This window comes from Odontesthes bonariensis, chromosome 16, assembly GCF_027942865.1.
Source record: "Odontesthes bonariensis isolate fOdoBon6 chromosome 16, fOdoBon6.hap1, whole genome shotgun sequence".
NCBI lineage: Eukaryota > Metazoa > Chordata > Actinopteri > Atheriniformes > Atherinopsidae > Odontesthes > Odontesthes bonariensis.
Window position 1 is genome coordinate 11,874,345 of NC_134521.1, and position 15,067 is coordinate 11,889,411.

Genomic DNA, 15,067 nt, shown 5'->3' on the forward strand with positions numbered 1-15,067 from the left:
TTTGATATTTAATGGAATATCGAACATGTGATGTGAATGCCTGTTGTTGTTTTCAGTCACAACATGAAACTTACATAAGATGTGCATCGGCAGATGAAAAGTCTTCTGGGGACACGGATGTGCAAAAATAATCGACAGGAAAAAAAAGTCACAACTATAATGATTGTCACCAGCTGTGACCTGCTGGCTGGAGCATAAACTGAGAATGAGGGAGTCACCTCTGCCTGATACTAAACATGGTCTGCAGTTTACTTCCGCTGAGCTGCCAGATTGTCAGACTTCAGGCTGCTGGCAAAATGCCCACCGCACCTCTGCTTACCTGTTTGCATTTAAAGGGTGAATCCACTCTGAATTTACAAATGAGAGACAACTGTGTTTGTGCTGCGCAGGAGTGCAGAAATGTTCAATCATATCGCACTTTTGGCCACGGCCCGATCTGTGATGTCATGGCAGGTGTGTTAATGATTCACAACACCTGCTGTGACACCCTCGCCCTCAGGGGGGCCGTGATAAGCAGCAGCAGCAGCAGTTGTTTTCTCTGTGATTCAGAGCTGCTTTGCATTGATAGATGGGAATTTTGTACATACACTAACTGCTGTCTTGCTGAGAGTTAGATTAAGATATTGGTAATGTTTGCTAATGTGCACTTATATCAGAGCTAAAGCAGGGAGCAAGGCCACATTTATTTTTGTGTTTGGATCGAACAAATTAGAGGTAACGTGTTAATTGGAGACGTGAGAGTTGCTGGTATGCTTGCTTGTGACTTACAAAGCCAGGTTGGCTTTTTCCTTGCTTACACAATATGATGACATTACAGGAAAATACTGTAAATATTTAAACTGTAAGCTAATAGGCTACAGCTCCTATGTTAGAACACATTTTATTGATGTTTCCATGTAACCCTCAATGAGACAGCAAGAGTGTATTTCCCAAAATGCTCATCTGTCTGTTATTCTGAGTCAACATGCATAACTAAACTTTGTTTTTTCTCTCTGTTCCCTTGAATACAGCGCTCCAAAATAGCGGTTTATGAGAAAATGTGGTCATACATGAAATCAGCTGAACCCTCAGTGTTTGCCAAGACAACACCAGAAGGGGTTTCTCGGGTGCGAAAGTCGAAGGGCAAGTTTGCCTTTCTTCTCGAATCCACTATGAACGAGTACATAGAGCAGCGGAAGCCATGTGACACCATGAAAGTGGGCGGCAACCTCGACTCAAAGGGCTATGGTGTGGCCACACCTAAAGGCTCTGCATTAAGGTGGGTGGGATAATATAACAATATTCTCCATGTTGTTATAGTATTCCACCTACCCTGATGTTTCCTTTTATCATTCTCTTCTCCCTCACTCTTGAATTCTCTTTTTTTTCCCCAAATGCATCACTAAGTGAACAGTATTATGAGTTTTTTCAATTTGAATTGAATCAACACATCTTTTGTTCTGTCCTGCGTCTCTGGTTTGTTTATGTTATTTTCTTGTTTTCTCTGAAGGATGTCGGTATATTTCTCACATTTAAGTTGATCCATTTGAATGTCACCATCCTCAACCTTGTTTGTTTTGTCTGTTTTCCTTTCAACCTTTCCTTCCTCCTGGTGTCTGTGGTGCCTTTTTGCATTACTTCTAATTCAGCTCTGAAATATTCTTTAATTGATTTGCTAGTTAAAATGCTGGTTTGTCAGTTGTGATGAATGTTAAGCTGCATGCTGGATGTTCTTATTTCTATTTCAACAATGACAGATTGTCCCCATCCCGCACACTTCAGTTATAGGCAATGTAATCCTTCATGCCACCTCTCTAATATTTAACGTTTTCTTTGCTGTAAAAATGCTTCTTACCCCTCCACTCCAGTGAAATTCTTTACCAATTTGTCCCTCCCGTGCTCCCCTTATTGATATTAATCACTATTTCTGACTAATATTCTATATTAGATTTCTCACGGACCTGTTCATTTTCTTACAAGTTATGTTTTATCGTTTCAAGAAATGCTGTTAACCTGGCAGTGTTAAAACTGAATGAGCAAGGCCTCTTGGACAAATTGAAAAACAAATGGTGGTACGACAAGGGAGAGTGCGGCAGCGGGGGAGGTGACTCTAAGGTCAGCCTCGATGTCACCAAAGTCGGGTATCTTAGAACAGAGTAATCGGCAAGGCTGTCGTCACTGACTGTAGAACCAGGGGCCAAAAGCCCGTTCATGATTTACTGATAAATACACATGTTTTAGCCCTACTGTGATCAACTGGGAACCCTTTACTTGGCTAATGGACGAGAAAAAAGCCCAATGATGATAGATTAACTAAAGGAAATTAAGTGTTGTTGACAGAGTAGTTCTTTGGCTTGTGGTTATGAAAGACAGAAAGTTTCCTCCGATGTTTTTTTTATATCTACAGGCCAATAAGTTAACCGTGTATGTGTGGAATTCAAAGTTCTACAAGAAGAATCAAAGTCAAAGTCTTCTTTAGCTTCTTCCAAGTTGAAAGGTAAATGCACTCTCCAATCTGTCGCCTGAGTGTTAGGGCAGGCACGGGGAACAGCGTTGTCTTGAGGGGACTAAGCATCGCAGGCAAACGTGAGAATTCTAATGACAGACATCTATGAGCCAAACCTTTTTTTTTTTTGTCCAACATCTCACCGAAATCCAGTTTGCCAATGACTGCAGACCTTTGCTTGGTATCAACCTAAGGCCAGTCTTTCCATGACCACCATGAGCTGGTGAATCCTGCAGTAGCAGAGTGTAAAATACAGCCAGGGGCTCCGTTTTGATTTTAATACTACCTTCTTTATACAATATTATCTCTTAATGGCATAAAAGGTGAGGTACAAATAACAGTGTGAGACTATGCAACTTTTGCTCTATTCTGCTTGTGTGGCCATAATACAGAAAAAAATTACAAATTGCGTTTTTTTTTACTGTATCCGTCTATGATTTATAAAATGCTAAATTATTGCAGCTTTTCTAGGTGACTACTTATAATAAGTCAGAAATGTTGTTTTTTTTTAAAGTTACATTGTCTCACTTTTATGTAAAGTTAAATGATAGAAGAAAAACTCAATTATTTCTGTTTAGTCTGACTTTCTTGTCCATGCTGCTTGCATGTACTGTATGTTGTAGCATGATACATTATATCCTATTTAAACTTTTAGAGCTCAGCCCTGCAGAAGAGCTTGGACCTTTTTTCTCCATCAGTGTCTATATTCTAGTGACTCTGATGAAGATAACTGTTAATCAGGTCTGTTGTTAATGCTTCCATATATGAGGCCCCTGATCCCGTGTTTCAGACTCCAGGGTGTAGTAACTCTGGATCCATCTCTGCCCCTGCTCCTCAGCTTGCATCACGACCACAGTACTGCAGTATTGTTAGAAAGGAGGCCAGGCCAACTTTGCTGTTATAACCTCCAGTCATCCATTCCTTAGTGAGCAGGGTATGGATACTACCAGAGGAATAACACAAAGAAGCCTTCTTCTCTCGCTGTCAGTTTGCCTCTATCCGTTTTAGGTCCAGTTAGAAAGAGACCAGCAGATCAGTGCAACAGTATCACATCTGACTGCCATATTTCTTTGGCCTTATTTCACTGTCAGAAAGGCATGTGTGGGTAATCTAACAATCAGATGGAAATATATTGTATGTAATGACCACTGAAAAAATTCGACATTCAGAGGGAAACATGACTGAGTTTCCTGGAGTCAAATTTAACACATATACAGCCTGTACAGCCAAACACAACCTGCAGACCGAATGTTAAAGTAATTTCTCTGCAACTGTTTTTTTAACTGAAGCATTTACACGTTTTATTTGCATGGGTTGTTGTTACTCTGGGATCCTCTTTTTCCTGTTCATGTGTTTTTGTTTTGCAGACAGAGTGAAAGGCAAAGTCATGATTTGACATAATAAAGATAATAACACCTGTCCAATACTTCGGGTTGGAATACGACAGTAAATGCTTTCTTTGTGGAGTTTGTAATAAGATTTCTTACCAGAGTGGATCTACACATCTTTGGTACAGCCTCCATACAGAAGCTGAACATTACGAGTAAGTGAGTGTCACAAATGTTGCATCAGCTGTTGTATTCCAGCATGATAGATTGAACAGGTGTTTGTGATATTCTGTGCTCATTCAGATGGAAACAGACTCCTTTTCATTCATCCTTCTAACAGAAAATGGGATTTAACGTTAAAAAAACCCCTCTCTTTTTAAGGTTTGAGGCCAATAAATTCCCCACAGCGTGACAGACATGTTGAACAAGGTCTTTATAGTTAGAGTTCAGACTTTACAGACTTCTGAGATAAAAAAAAAAGTCTCTCCTGAGCAGCTCAGAAAATGAAAGGCACTCTAGATTATTTTGACATGAAATGATGTCATATATTCAGAGATTTTAATAAATTCATCTTGGTGAAGTGGATGCATAATTGATAAGCTTTTACATAATTATGCAGCCACTAAAGAGACAAGGGTCTATGGCCAAGGTGGACTACCATGAATTAGGCTGATGAGGCTTTTAAAATACATTATTGGAGGTACATATAAAAAAGTCAGCCGGTGAGTGGGTATCACACATGAGAGGATGATCATTCTTAAATCGAACATGAAATGTTTCATCTTTAATACACTGAAGGATTCAAGGTTTTATGTATAAGCTATAGAGGAGGATGCGATATGGCAGACTGTTGAACCTGTGCTGGTAAAAGTGATAAAACTAAGAGGAAAAATATTAGAACAGGAAAAGGAAACAACAAGAAGGGGAAGATGAAGAATTATCTGAAATAAATACACAGAAATAATTATAAAAGATAAAGACTAAGTCTATCATTGGCATAGAAATAGCATAAACCACAATGTAATGTAGTTGTTGGCTTATTAATGTATTTATCAACTTAAACTATCTTAAAAAATCCTCCAGTGAACACCCTAAGGTGTGTAAATAGATACTTGTGTACAATTGTTTTTACCATATAAAGCAGCTCATCACTGCAGAAAACTACTTGACTATAAAAATGTTCAGTGACAGGGTTTAATTTATTGAATCATCATATGTTACACTTGTGCTGTAATAGTAAAGAGGCGTCATGAATACTGTGTAAACTGTACGAAACTAAAATAAATTCTTTTTAGATTCAGGTTTTCTCAGCCGTGAACCAACACACAAACGCTAGTTATGTCATAACCAGTGTTTGTGAAGTGGTTCTGCAGGATTTCAGCATTGTTACAACAAACCCCATTTCCAGGAAAGTTGGAGTTATTTCTAAAGTGAAACAACATCTTAAATCTGTCATTTGGAATGATTTTTAAACCTTTATCTAACAAACACAAGTAGAAAAGAAATTATTTTCAATGTCTTCACTGACCAGCATTGTAAAAATGTAGAATTTGATGCCAGCATCCCTTTTTTGGGATAGTGTCATGTTTACCGTTGTGTTACAATTCAAAAATACTGCCTTCATCTAATTTACAGGTTTTAACAGTTTGGGAAACTGAGGATACTATGTGTGGCAGCTTTTTAAGAACAAATCTGTTGTTTTTCTTGCTGAGTACAATATTTCAGCTTTTCACAGTTTGTGGTTTTCATTGTCTGATTCTCCTCTTCGTGACGCTCCAAACATTTTCCACAGGAGACAGATGTTGACTGCAGGCGGGCCAGTCGAGCACACACACTCTGTCTTTGAAGCCAAACAGTTATAAAGTCAGACAGAATGACGTCTGGCATTTTCCTGACGTAATAAGCACAAGGCTCCTGGGAAAAAGTGGCCCCGTGATGGAAGCATACGTCTCTCCAAAGTTACAATGTATGCCTCTGCATCAGTTGTACCTTTCAACATACGCAAGTCTGTCATGCCATAGAGACTGATGCACACCCATAACATTACAAATATTGACTTCTGTACTTTTTGGTGATAACAGCATGATTAGTCTTTCTCATTTTTGGTATGCAGATGAACCAGATGTCGTTTCTTTCCCCAAAGCAGCTAAAACAATGACTCATCTGACCACAGAAAACGTGTTCACTGTCTTTCTGCCCGTCTGAAATGAGCTGCTGGGAGCTGAGAGCTCAGCAGTGCTTTTCCACAGAGTTGATATATGGCTTACTCTTGATACAGTTTCAGTTTGCATATCTTGATGAGTGATGAACTGTGTTAAGTGAGAATGATTTTCAAAGGCACTTCTGAGCTCATGTGGCTGTATTGATCACGGTCGCATGATGGTTTCTCATGCAGTGGCATCTGGGGCTTGAAGGTTGCATGCATCCAACAGCGGTCTCCAGATCTCCTCAGATTAGTTGATCTCTTCACATTATTTCTGGACTGAAGATCTTGAAAGACCAAATCTCTTGTAATCTTGCGTTTTCGTACTGCTCAATGATTCTCTAATGGAGTTTGAGCTAGGACCCACCTTTGCTTGGAAAGACTGAACCTTTGGTGGATGCTCTTGTTCTACCCAGTCCTGACTTCCTCACCTGTAATCAATTCATTTCGGATGCTGGCATCTTATTCAAGATTTGCTTTTACACACAGTAGAAGTTTTCAGTTTTCGCCTAACAGCCAGAAGGTTTTCTTATTTTAATCTCAGCTGGCCGTTCTGGGACCTCTCTCAGCTACTGTTGGGATTGGCTCCTGCAATCAATAGGAGAAGATCCCAAAAATAATTTTCTGTTGACAAAACAAAGAAATTACAGACTTAAGTTTCTGTTGTTTTTTTGATAACATTTATATAACACCTTTTCTGGAATACTGGGTTTGTTTTATGGTTTATATTTTGCAATGTTTTTTGGAGCGAAGTCCTTTTAATCGTTACAGTCATGTGAAAAAGAAAAACACCCTCCCCTTTCATTTCTGAGGGTTAATGTTTAAGGGCATTTTTTAACAGTAATCTAGCTGTGACCAGGTCTTAAAATTAGGTAAATGCAATGATACATGACAAACAACACAACATATTACACTCTGCATTTATTTGTGTAGCAATACGTCAAAATGCAGAAGAAGTGCAGGAAGAATATGTACAATATTACTGCTTCTAAATTAAAAAGGTAAGTAAGTTGCTCTATACAAGCAAACGTTTTGGTGGTTTGCTGGTCTGGAGCATTCAGGCATGTGTTAACACAATGCCATGGAGGAAAGACATCAGCAATGATCTTAAGAGAAGCAACTGTTGCTGCTTCTTGGTCTGCTAATGGTTTTATGGCCATTTCAAAACCTTTATGGGTCCATCATTCAACAGAGATACAGATTATTCAAGATCTCCGCTAATCTTCCCAGGAGTTCACCCCAAGGTCAGACTCTGGAAAACTCAGCGAAATTAGGGGCAGCCGTGGCCTAGTGGTTAGGGAGGTGGACTTAAGATCAGAGGGTTGCAAGCCATTACCTCTCCCTACACCTCTATCCATAGCTGAAGTGCCCTTGAGCAAGGCACCTAACCCCACATTGCTCCAGGGGCTGTAACCAATACAGGGGGTGTATCTAAATAGCTGTAAGTCGCTTTGGATAAAAAGCATCAGCTAAGTGTAATGTAATGTAATGTAATGTAATGTAGAAAAAACCCAAGAGCTAAATCTCAGGCTGTACAGGCCTCAGTTAGCATGTTAAATGTTCATTCATAAAAGTTCATTACAGTACAATTCAACTCAACAGGTCTGGCTTATTTGGATGGGTTGACAGGGGAAAGCCTCTTCTCTCTAAAAAGGTTTGCAACAAACCACAAAACCTTTGGAAAGATGTCCCTTGGACAGATGAGACCAAAGTGGAGATGCTTGCTCATAAAGCACAGCAGCACGTTTGGAGAAAACCAAACATCAGCACAAACATCTCATACCAGTGGTGGAGGGCTGATGATTTGGGCTTGTATTGCAGGCATAGGATCTTGCAGTCATGTGAGCCGACCTTGAACTCCTCTGGATACCAAAGTATTCTAGAGTCGAATGTGAGGCCATCTGTTCGACAGCTGTTGTGTTGTTCATCCGAGGCTGTATTTTAAAATAGATTAGATGTTTTTTCTCCACTTTTTTCTCTCGTTTATTTATACATAAATCCTAAGAACTGAATGAGGGTGTACTTTCTTTTTACATGGCTTTAAATCGCTCTTCTTATCGTAGTTCATCCTTCGTGGATCTGTCAAAATGCTACAACTGAACAGGTTTGTACAACACACCAAACTTCAGTCATCCTCCACAGAGCGCTGTTGGCCTAAGTTTCCTCTGATGAATATTTCATTTCTCTGTAAGACACCAGCTAAAAGGATTCAGATGAAATTCTGATTCAATAATCTCCCCAAATGGGTCATTCTACAAAAAACATTGGCATCTACGTGGTGTATATATCCTGAAAAGTAATACTTACTACAGTAGGTGAACAAAATGAAATGTTAAACAGTTGATGAATATTCAAACCAGGTGTTTGATGCTCATTTTAATGTTTTGTTTTTTTTTACTCATTAAAGTATGTTCATGTACTGTAAAAGTGCCTGTCGATAATAACATGACCAGTCAGATGGATAGATAAAATATTCAGAATAATATTCTAAATAAAATATTAATATTTTATAGAAATGAACTAAAACAGGTACTAAAACATCATATTTTTAATGATTCCTGTGATTTCTATTATATATGTAAAGTGAGGAATATTTGATATTATGAGAATATTATTAGATTAAACAAAGTGAATATTCAATGATTTACTTTTATCATTTGAAATGTGGTTATTTAATCAACAAATATTCGTGGAATGACACAAATTTAAGTTTCTATTGTTCCTTACGCTTCTTTCTTGTTGTGTTACTGTGCAGAAAATTACCAGTATGTAAGTCTGTTTCGTAGCCCTGAACCTGGTCACTGTTTATCATAAGAAGTCCATGGTCACCACCTGGTGGTGTGTTTGATGGCCAGCAAACTGTTGCAGGTCACCCAGTGCAGCTTTTTTCCCCAGATGGCGTGAGAAGGTAAATTAATCTGGATGAACAGGACTGTATTTCAAATTTAGAATGTAAATCTGCTAGTTAAAAACATCTGCATTTTTTTCACTTTTATCACCTCTCTGAATAGAAGCTGTATGCCTCAGAAAGACAAAAGCATTGAATGTCACTGAATGCTCGTTAATGATCCTCAACGTAGTCCCCAAATGGATGAAACTGGCCCAGTGAAAAGCTTCTTAATTTACAAGTAATCTTCTTAATGTTTCTGAATGCACCACAATCCAACGTACATCATTTTCCAGATAATACAATGTAAACCACTGCATGTTGGGTCTAAGCAACTTTCTTTATTGATATGACAACTATTAGAAGTTCACCTGCAGGAAAAGAAGGAGTGAAACTGATTATCCTGCTCCCATTTCTAATTCTGATTGTTGGTGTATAAGCGTAGTTTTCCTCTGGTTCCTGCTGTATGCCATGTGAGGTGGTTTTCAGTGCTCAAACTAATAACCATTGCTTTGCCTTTCATAGAGCTCTGTCCGGAGACAAGGACAACACATCACCTGCATTTTTTCACTTAGCAGATAATGGGACGTGTAACTGACATGCAAAAACATTGTGGTGAATACAATATATTTGATGATGTTAGATTACAAACACTGATCCTTTTTATGATGTGAAACAAGCCTGGAAATCTAGCGGTCGTGGAAATGGAGCGTGATGTCTTACAAAACAACTCCCCTTAAATTCTAACTCTGCCCTGGAGGGATTTAGTTAACCTACAACTAAATCTTCTCGACCTTATTTGTCAGTTATGCGTAGCTGCACGGCAACAGACAAACAATCAATAAACCCCACTACTCAGGCAAACGCAAACTAATAAACAAAGGTCACGTCATGATCTCACTTGATGGTTGCTCAGTGTTTAAAAGGGGGATTTGTGAGACATTGGCCTCTGATAGCTGTTAATGAAATTATTGGACTGCTGTGTTTGTCTGTATGTCTGGAAAGGGTTCCTGTTAGATCCACTCTGCTAAACATCAAAAAGGCTGCTCACGGCCAAGAAAAAAAAGTGCCCTGAGAGCTATGCAGCAGCTGCTTTAATCTGCCACTTCAGATCTTTTCCTTGTGATCAGTGTGTGCCGATTACTCAAAGCGATACAGGTGGGGTCTGGCATGTTAGGGTAGTCATGGATCGTATAATATTTCTATATAATGTAGTCTTGCTTGCTATCTGTGATATGTTGGCCAGCACCCGACTCTATCGCTTTGTACAGTATAAAGTAGTTTAAAAAGTTGAATAACATAAAATAACATAATACAATGTTATTTATGTTATTTCCCACGTGAAGAACTCCTGTAAACCTTGCAGTATTGAAACTCAGTGAACAAGGCATCTTAGACAAGCTGAAAAACAAATGGTGGTACGATAAGGGTGAATGTGGAACCAAGGACTCTGGAAGTAAGGTCAGTCGCTGCAGGTCTTTTTATACTGATGGCAAAATGCATTTTGACTTAACTGTTCATATGCAAACATCTAAAACACGATCATGACATGACATGATTTATCTGAACACTTCCTTTGTTTGCCCTTAGAACAACACATGGAAAACTGCATTAACGTTACACATAGTTAGGTGTATTTCCACTTTGGCCACGAGTCATTACAATAATACCACCTCATCACTTCTGTATAAGGACACACAAATTACAGCATGATTTCACACAATTTATATTCATGCCATAAAACTTTGAAAAGTCTTATCATAGAACTGAAACCATTATACTGCTATTTTTCATCCAAATCTCTATTGAAATTGAGTTTATTGTTGGTCTTATTCATTTGTATGTGAAATTGTTGTTCAACCCTTTCTGCCAAACAACTTGGGACGCTGTGTAAAATGTTGAGAGAAGCAGAATTCAATGATTTACAAATATTTACGTCCTATAGGTTTGATTTGAAATGGCACCGATACAACACGTCAAATGTTAAAATTGAGAAGTTTGATCCTGTTAAAAAATGAAAGTCTCATTTTGAACTTGAATTTGGGAACAAGCCAACAGAGTGCTTACCTCGCTCTTTTTATAGCTCCTGCTCTTTCACAAACACAATTTACAATGCTCGACAGATGCAGATCAAATTTCTCAGTTTCAACATTTCCGGTGCTTTCACCTACTGTTTTAATGCAACATACAGTTTTAACTCTTTGAAAATCACTGAATTCTGTACTCAACATTTCACATAGCGTGACAACTTTTCTGGACTCAGACGTATTTTATCAAAGGCATCTTTATTCTGGCAGATCCACACTGACTTTTAAATACCATCTGAGCAGTGAAATGGCATTTGATAGTCATATGTTATAGATGGAGTGTCAGAGTAAAGAACACTGTTTTACATTTTGAATCAATGTAAAATGAGTTTGCATGCCAGTTAGATTTACTTTTAAGGTATGAAAATACAATTAACTGCAAAATGTCTCACTGGGTTTTGATGCAAATGGTAAAACTCACATAAATGAATTTCAATATTACTGTTTGGCTTTTAATAGCAGAAAAATGGTTCAGTTCACCTTCCACAGCTTGCCACTTTGATTGTGTAGATGCAGTGTTTTGAAGGTTAAGTTCAGCATTTAGAGAAACTGAGGATTTCATTTGTAGACCTGTACGACCACGACCGCCTTCCTCTATATGTGGCCTCGTAAAGAGACCATAAAGCAGGATAGATAGCATTTCTCTCTACATTCACCTTCCCAGCTCTTTATTGTAAAAGTAATTTCTGAGGAGGAATTAAACACATTTGACTTTTCTCAGTTAAATGCCGAATTAAGCGGCTATATTTTTATGATTTATGGACACATTTAGGGGCCTCCTCCAAGTAACTGTAATCATAGTGTAGCAGGGTGTACATGTAGGTTTTGTGCTTGTGTTGTGTGTATGGAGTTAGCTTCAGAGTGCCAGTTTAAAAAAGTCTTAACGGTGGTCTTTACCTCCCCCAGGACAAGACAAGTGCACTAAGCCTGAGCAACGTGGCAGGAGTCTTCTATATTCTGGTTGGGGGGCTTGGCTTAGCTATGACCGTGGCTTTGATAGAGTTCTGCTATAAGTCACGGCAAGAAACAAAAAGACTGAAGCTGGCAAAGAATGCCCAAAACTTTAAGCCAGCCCCTCCGGCAAACGCCCAGAATTTTGCCACGTACCGTGAAGGCTACAACGTGTATGGGACAGAAAGTGTTAAAATCTAGAGGGTATGTTTCTTTTTGTTTCTTACATACTTTGACAGTTTGGACGTAAAGTAATTATTACTTTGGCCCGTGCTCTCCACCGGGCTTCATGAAATTCAGTTGGGTAGATTTTTAGTACACTTGCTGTCACACAAAAGATTCGACAAAGATCCCTGAAAACATGCCCCTGCCTTGTGACGGATGATAAAAACGGGAACCACAATCAAGACTGATGTAAAATTCACTCCATTGCGGTTTCTACCACTTATCTGGGTCGAGGTTGGGGGGGGGGGGGTTAAGCTGAATCACGCAGACCTCCGCCTCCTGCTGGTCTACTTAGAGGACACAGCAGTGTTCCAAAGGCAAGCGAAAGATGTAATCCCTCCAGTGTGCCTTTTCGTTTGTTGGTGCGTCAGTTCTGCTCTGAGCCCCTCACACAGCCCCTTATCCCCATCTCTGGGGGTCAGCCCATAAACCTTTAGGTGGAAGCCATGGCATTGACTACACCATGGTTGCCGGGAGGTGTGACCCTAGCGCCTGTAGTTTCAATAGATGTTCAATCAATGACAGACAAACAAGAACTCAGGATTCAGGATGAAGCTCATCCACCTCCTGGAGCTTTAGCACACCTGACTTTTTGCTTCTGCAACTGCTTAAAAGCTGCATGTTGCTTAGCTTGCCAGTACCTAGCAACTGCTTTCTAGAGTTGTACAACCTATCCATTCTTGGTTGTACTTTTCCAGCTTGACACCTAAGGTGTCCACCACCAGGTTTGTGGGTTGCCAGCATGGGACACCTCCCAATCACACCCCTCTATGTATTACTGTCATCACCCACATGAGCTTTGAAGTTCCCAAGAACAACAGAATCCCCAGAGGTGGCATCTTACAGAAGCAGCAAGTGAACCCATCACTTATCCAAAGAAACTCCAGAGTGGAATCGACTATAGTCTATGTCTGCTGTATAGCTTGTACTTCTCAACCTCTCACACAAGCCTAGACTCCTTGTCTCTAAAGGTAGTTCTTCCCTCTTTGGATCCGACAGCCAGATCCTCCACCTTTGTCTGCCACCCGATCCAATGCACTGGCATACTACAGTCTGATGCATGTGGTAGTTGCACAGGAGGGCAGTCCCATTTTGCTCTTTCAGACAGAACCTCATGGATAAAGACCCTCCCCCCAGTCAGTTCGAGCTTCAAAGTCAGGCGTAGCTCCAGGGCCCCAGGGTCTGTTTCCTTGAGAAGGCTTTAAGGGGAAGGCTTTGATTAATTGATGAGCAAAATATCTTATTATTGAATTTGTCCTACACAAGTTCCCCAAATTCAACTAATTTTATGTTTAACAGCTAATGTGATTTTTACACTAAGTTCTGTTAACCTATCTGCTGCAGGCAGCTATAAAGCTTCGGGTTAAAATGATATGCATTTCAAACACAAGTATGGTTTATTCATTTGGATCTCTCGGTTTTGCAGAAGTGACATGTGAATCCCACTGGTGCGTCTGGATGGAAACAGCCACTCTGTGTGATCCCACACCCCCTGAGGTTGGCACCCCGGAGGCAACAGGCCTCTCAGTCATCAGCTTGGACACAAGCTTACAAGCGCTCATTTTGGGTTATGAGCCCGTCACACTAACAGAGGGCAATGACGCAGCGGGACTTTGGCTTCTGGAAACATGGGATTTGCCTCTTGTAGTGCCTTATGGAGCATTTCATCATCATGGCAATGCAATTAAAATTAAATTAACTTGAAAATTTAAAAAAAAAACTAAAATGTGTGGAACTCGGGGACGACACTGCTTAAAACGAACTGTAATTGCTGTTTTATATTTTGAAGTAAAATAAAAAAATAAAAATAAAAAAAAAAGCCATGATTTGCAAACCTGGAAATACCTACGAAGTCATTTAAATCCTTTAAAGACATATTTTTGTGGTGAAAACTTAAGTTGGATTAATGTTATATTTAGTGAGGTAAAACCATTTTCTTGTTTTACTATAAGACTATTTTCAGTGTGAGAATATTTAGGAGAAGCATCGATCATTAAGGTTAAACATCAATTAAACTGACAGCATTGTACCCCAGTTTTTACTCAAACAAACATCTGGAACAGCTTGGGTGATGTTATTTTCATAGCCTGCTGAACATTATATACAACTGACTGTATTTACTTAATGTTTTTTGTTTTTTTTAAACTAACCGTGTGATTTGTTTTACTGCCACTCTTTCAAAAGATCACATTTTTATTAAAAGGGGGTCTGCTTTTTATCACTTAGGGCCATATTGTTGAAATCAAAGAACTCTTTAGAAACTAGGACAGTCACTTAATTTTACGTACCGGTGTTGGTTTAACGGAGCTCATGGTTTACACTTTGTACACACTTAGACTTTTAAGTGCAGTTTATTCAGCAGTGGTCCTCAACATTTTTGGTAAATGACAACACACCGTAGCTTCTTTGGTTGTGATAAGCTTTCTGTGTCTATGCATTTTGCAGGAGGTGAGCTGTACATTGAAGAGGTAACGAATGAAACATTTATCTGTTTGTATAAGTGCAGCTTTTATAAACTGAAGAGGAAAAAAAACTACAAATGCTATAGACCATGTGCGCCTACATTTGTTTAGTATATCAGACTTTCTCATCCTTTTCTCCCCACATAAAATGCATGTGAATTTGGTGATAGTTTTACCCAACTGCAACTCGAAATGGACCCTTGTTTAGTTGGCCTACGATAACAACTTCTGATCCACTTTGGTTTTAGTTTCTCCTGTTACTGTAACAGTACCTCAGCCATGAGAGTTGCATGTATGGACAAAATAAACCTCTGTGGAGAGGTCATGTACAAAGGATTTTATTACATTTCCTTAATAAAAGCGGTTTTATATTAAGCTTTGGTGAGTTTTTTTTTCTGTGCAAGTCTGAAAACACTGGATCTTAGTTTATTTTCCCCTT

General features: G+C 39.2%; 1 protein-coding gene across 4 annotated transcripts in view; it reads left to right on the forward strand.

Annotated features, from left to right (window-relative positions):
* gria3a (glutamate receptor, ionotropic, AMPA 3a) overlaps window positions 1-15,003 on the forward strand; it is a 75,671-nt gene extending 60,668 nt beyond the window's left edge. For 2 of the 4 annotated variants that reach the window (XM_075487901.1, XM_075487903.1), the window contains 4 exons: window positions 1,011-1,258; window positions 10,250-10,364; window positions 11,897-12,145; window positions 13,593-15,003. In XM_075487901.1, the coding sequence (XP_075344016.1) occupies window positions 1,011-1,258; window positions 10,250-10,364; window positions 11,897-12,142 (609 nt within the window). In that variant the 3' untranslated portion in view covers window positions 12,143-12,145; window positions 13,593-15,003. Of the gene's footprint in view, window positions 1-1,010; window positions 1,259-1,979; window positions 2,095-10,249; window positions 10,386-11,896; window positions 12,146-13,592 lie in introns of those variants that run through there. The other 2 variants (XM_075487902.1, XM_075487904.1) reach the window with 2 other exon arrangements.
* The last annotated feature ends 64 nt before the right edge of the window (window positions 15,004-15,067 follow it).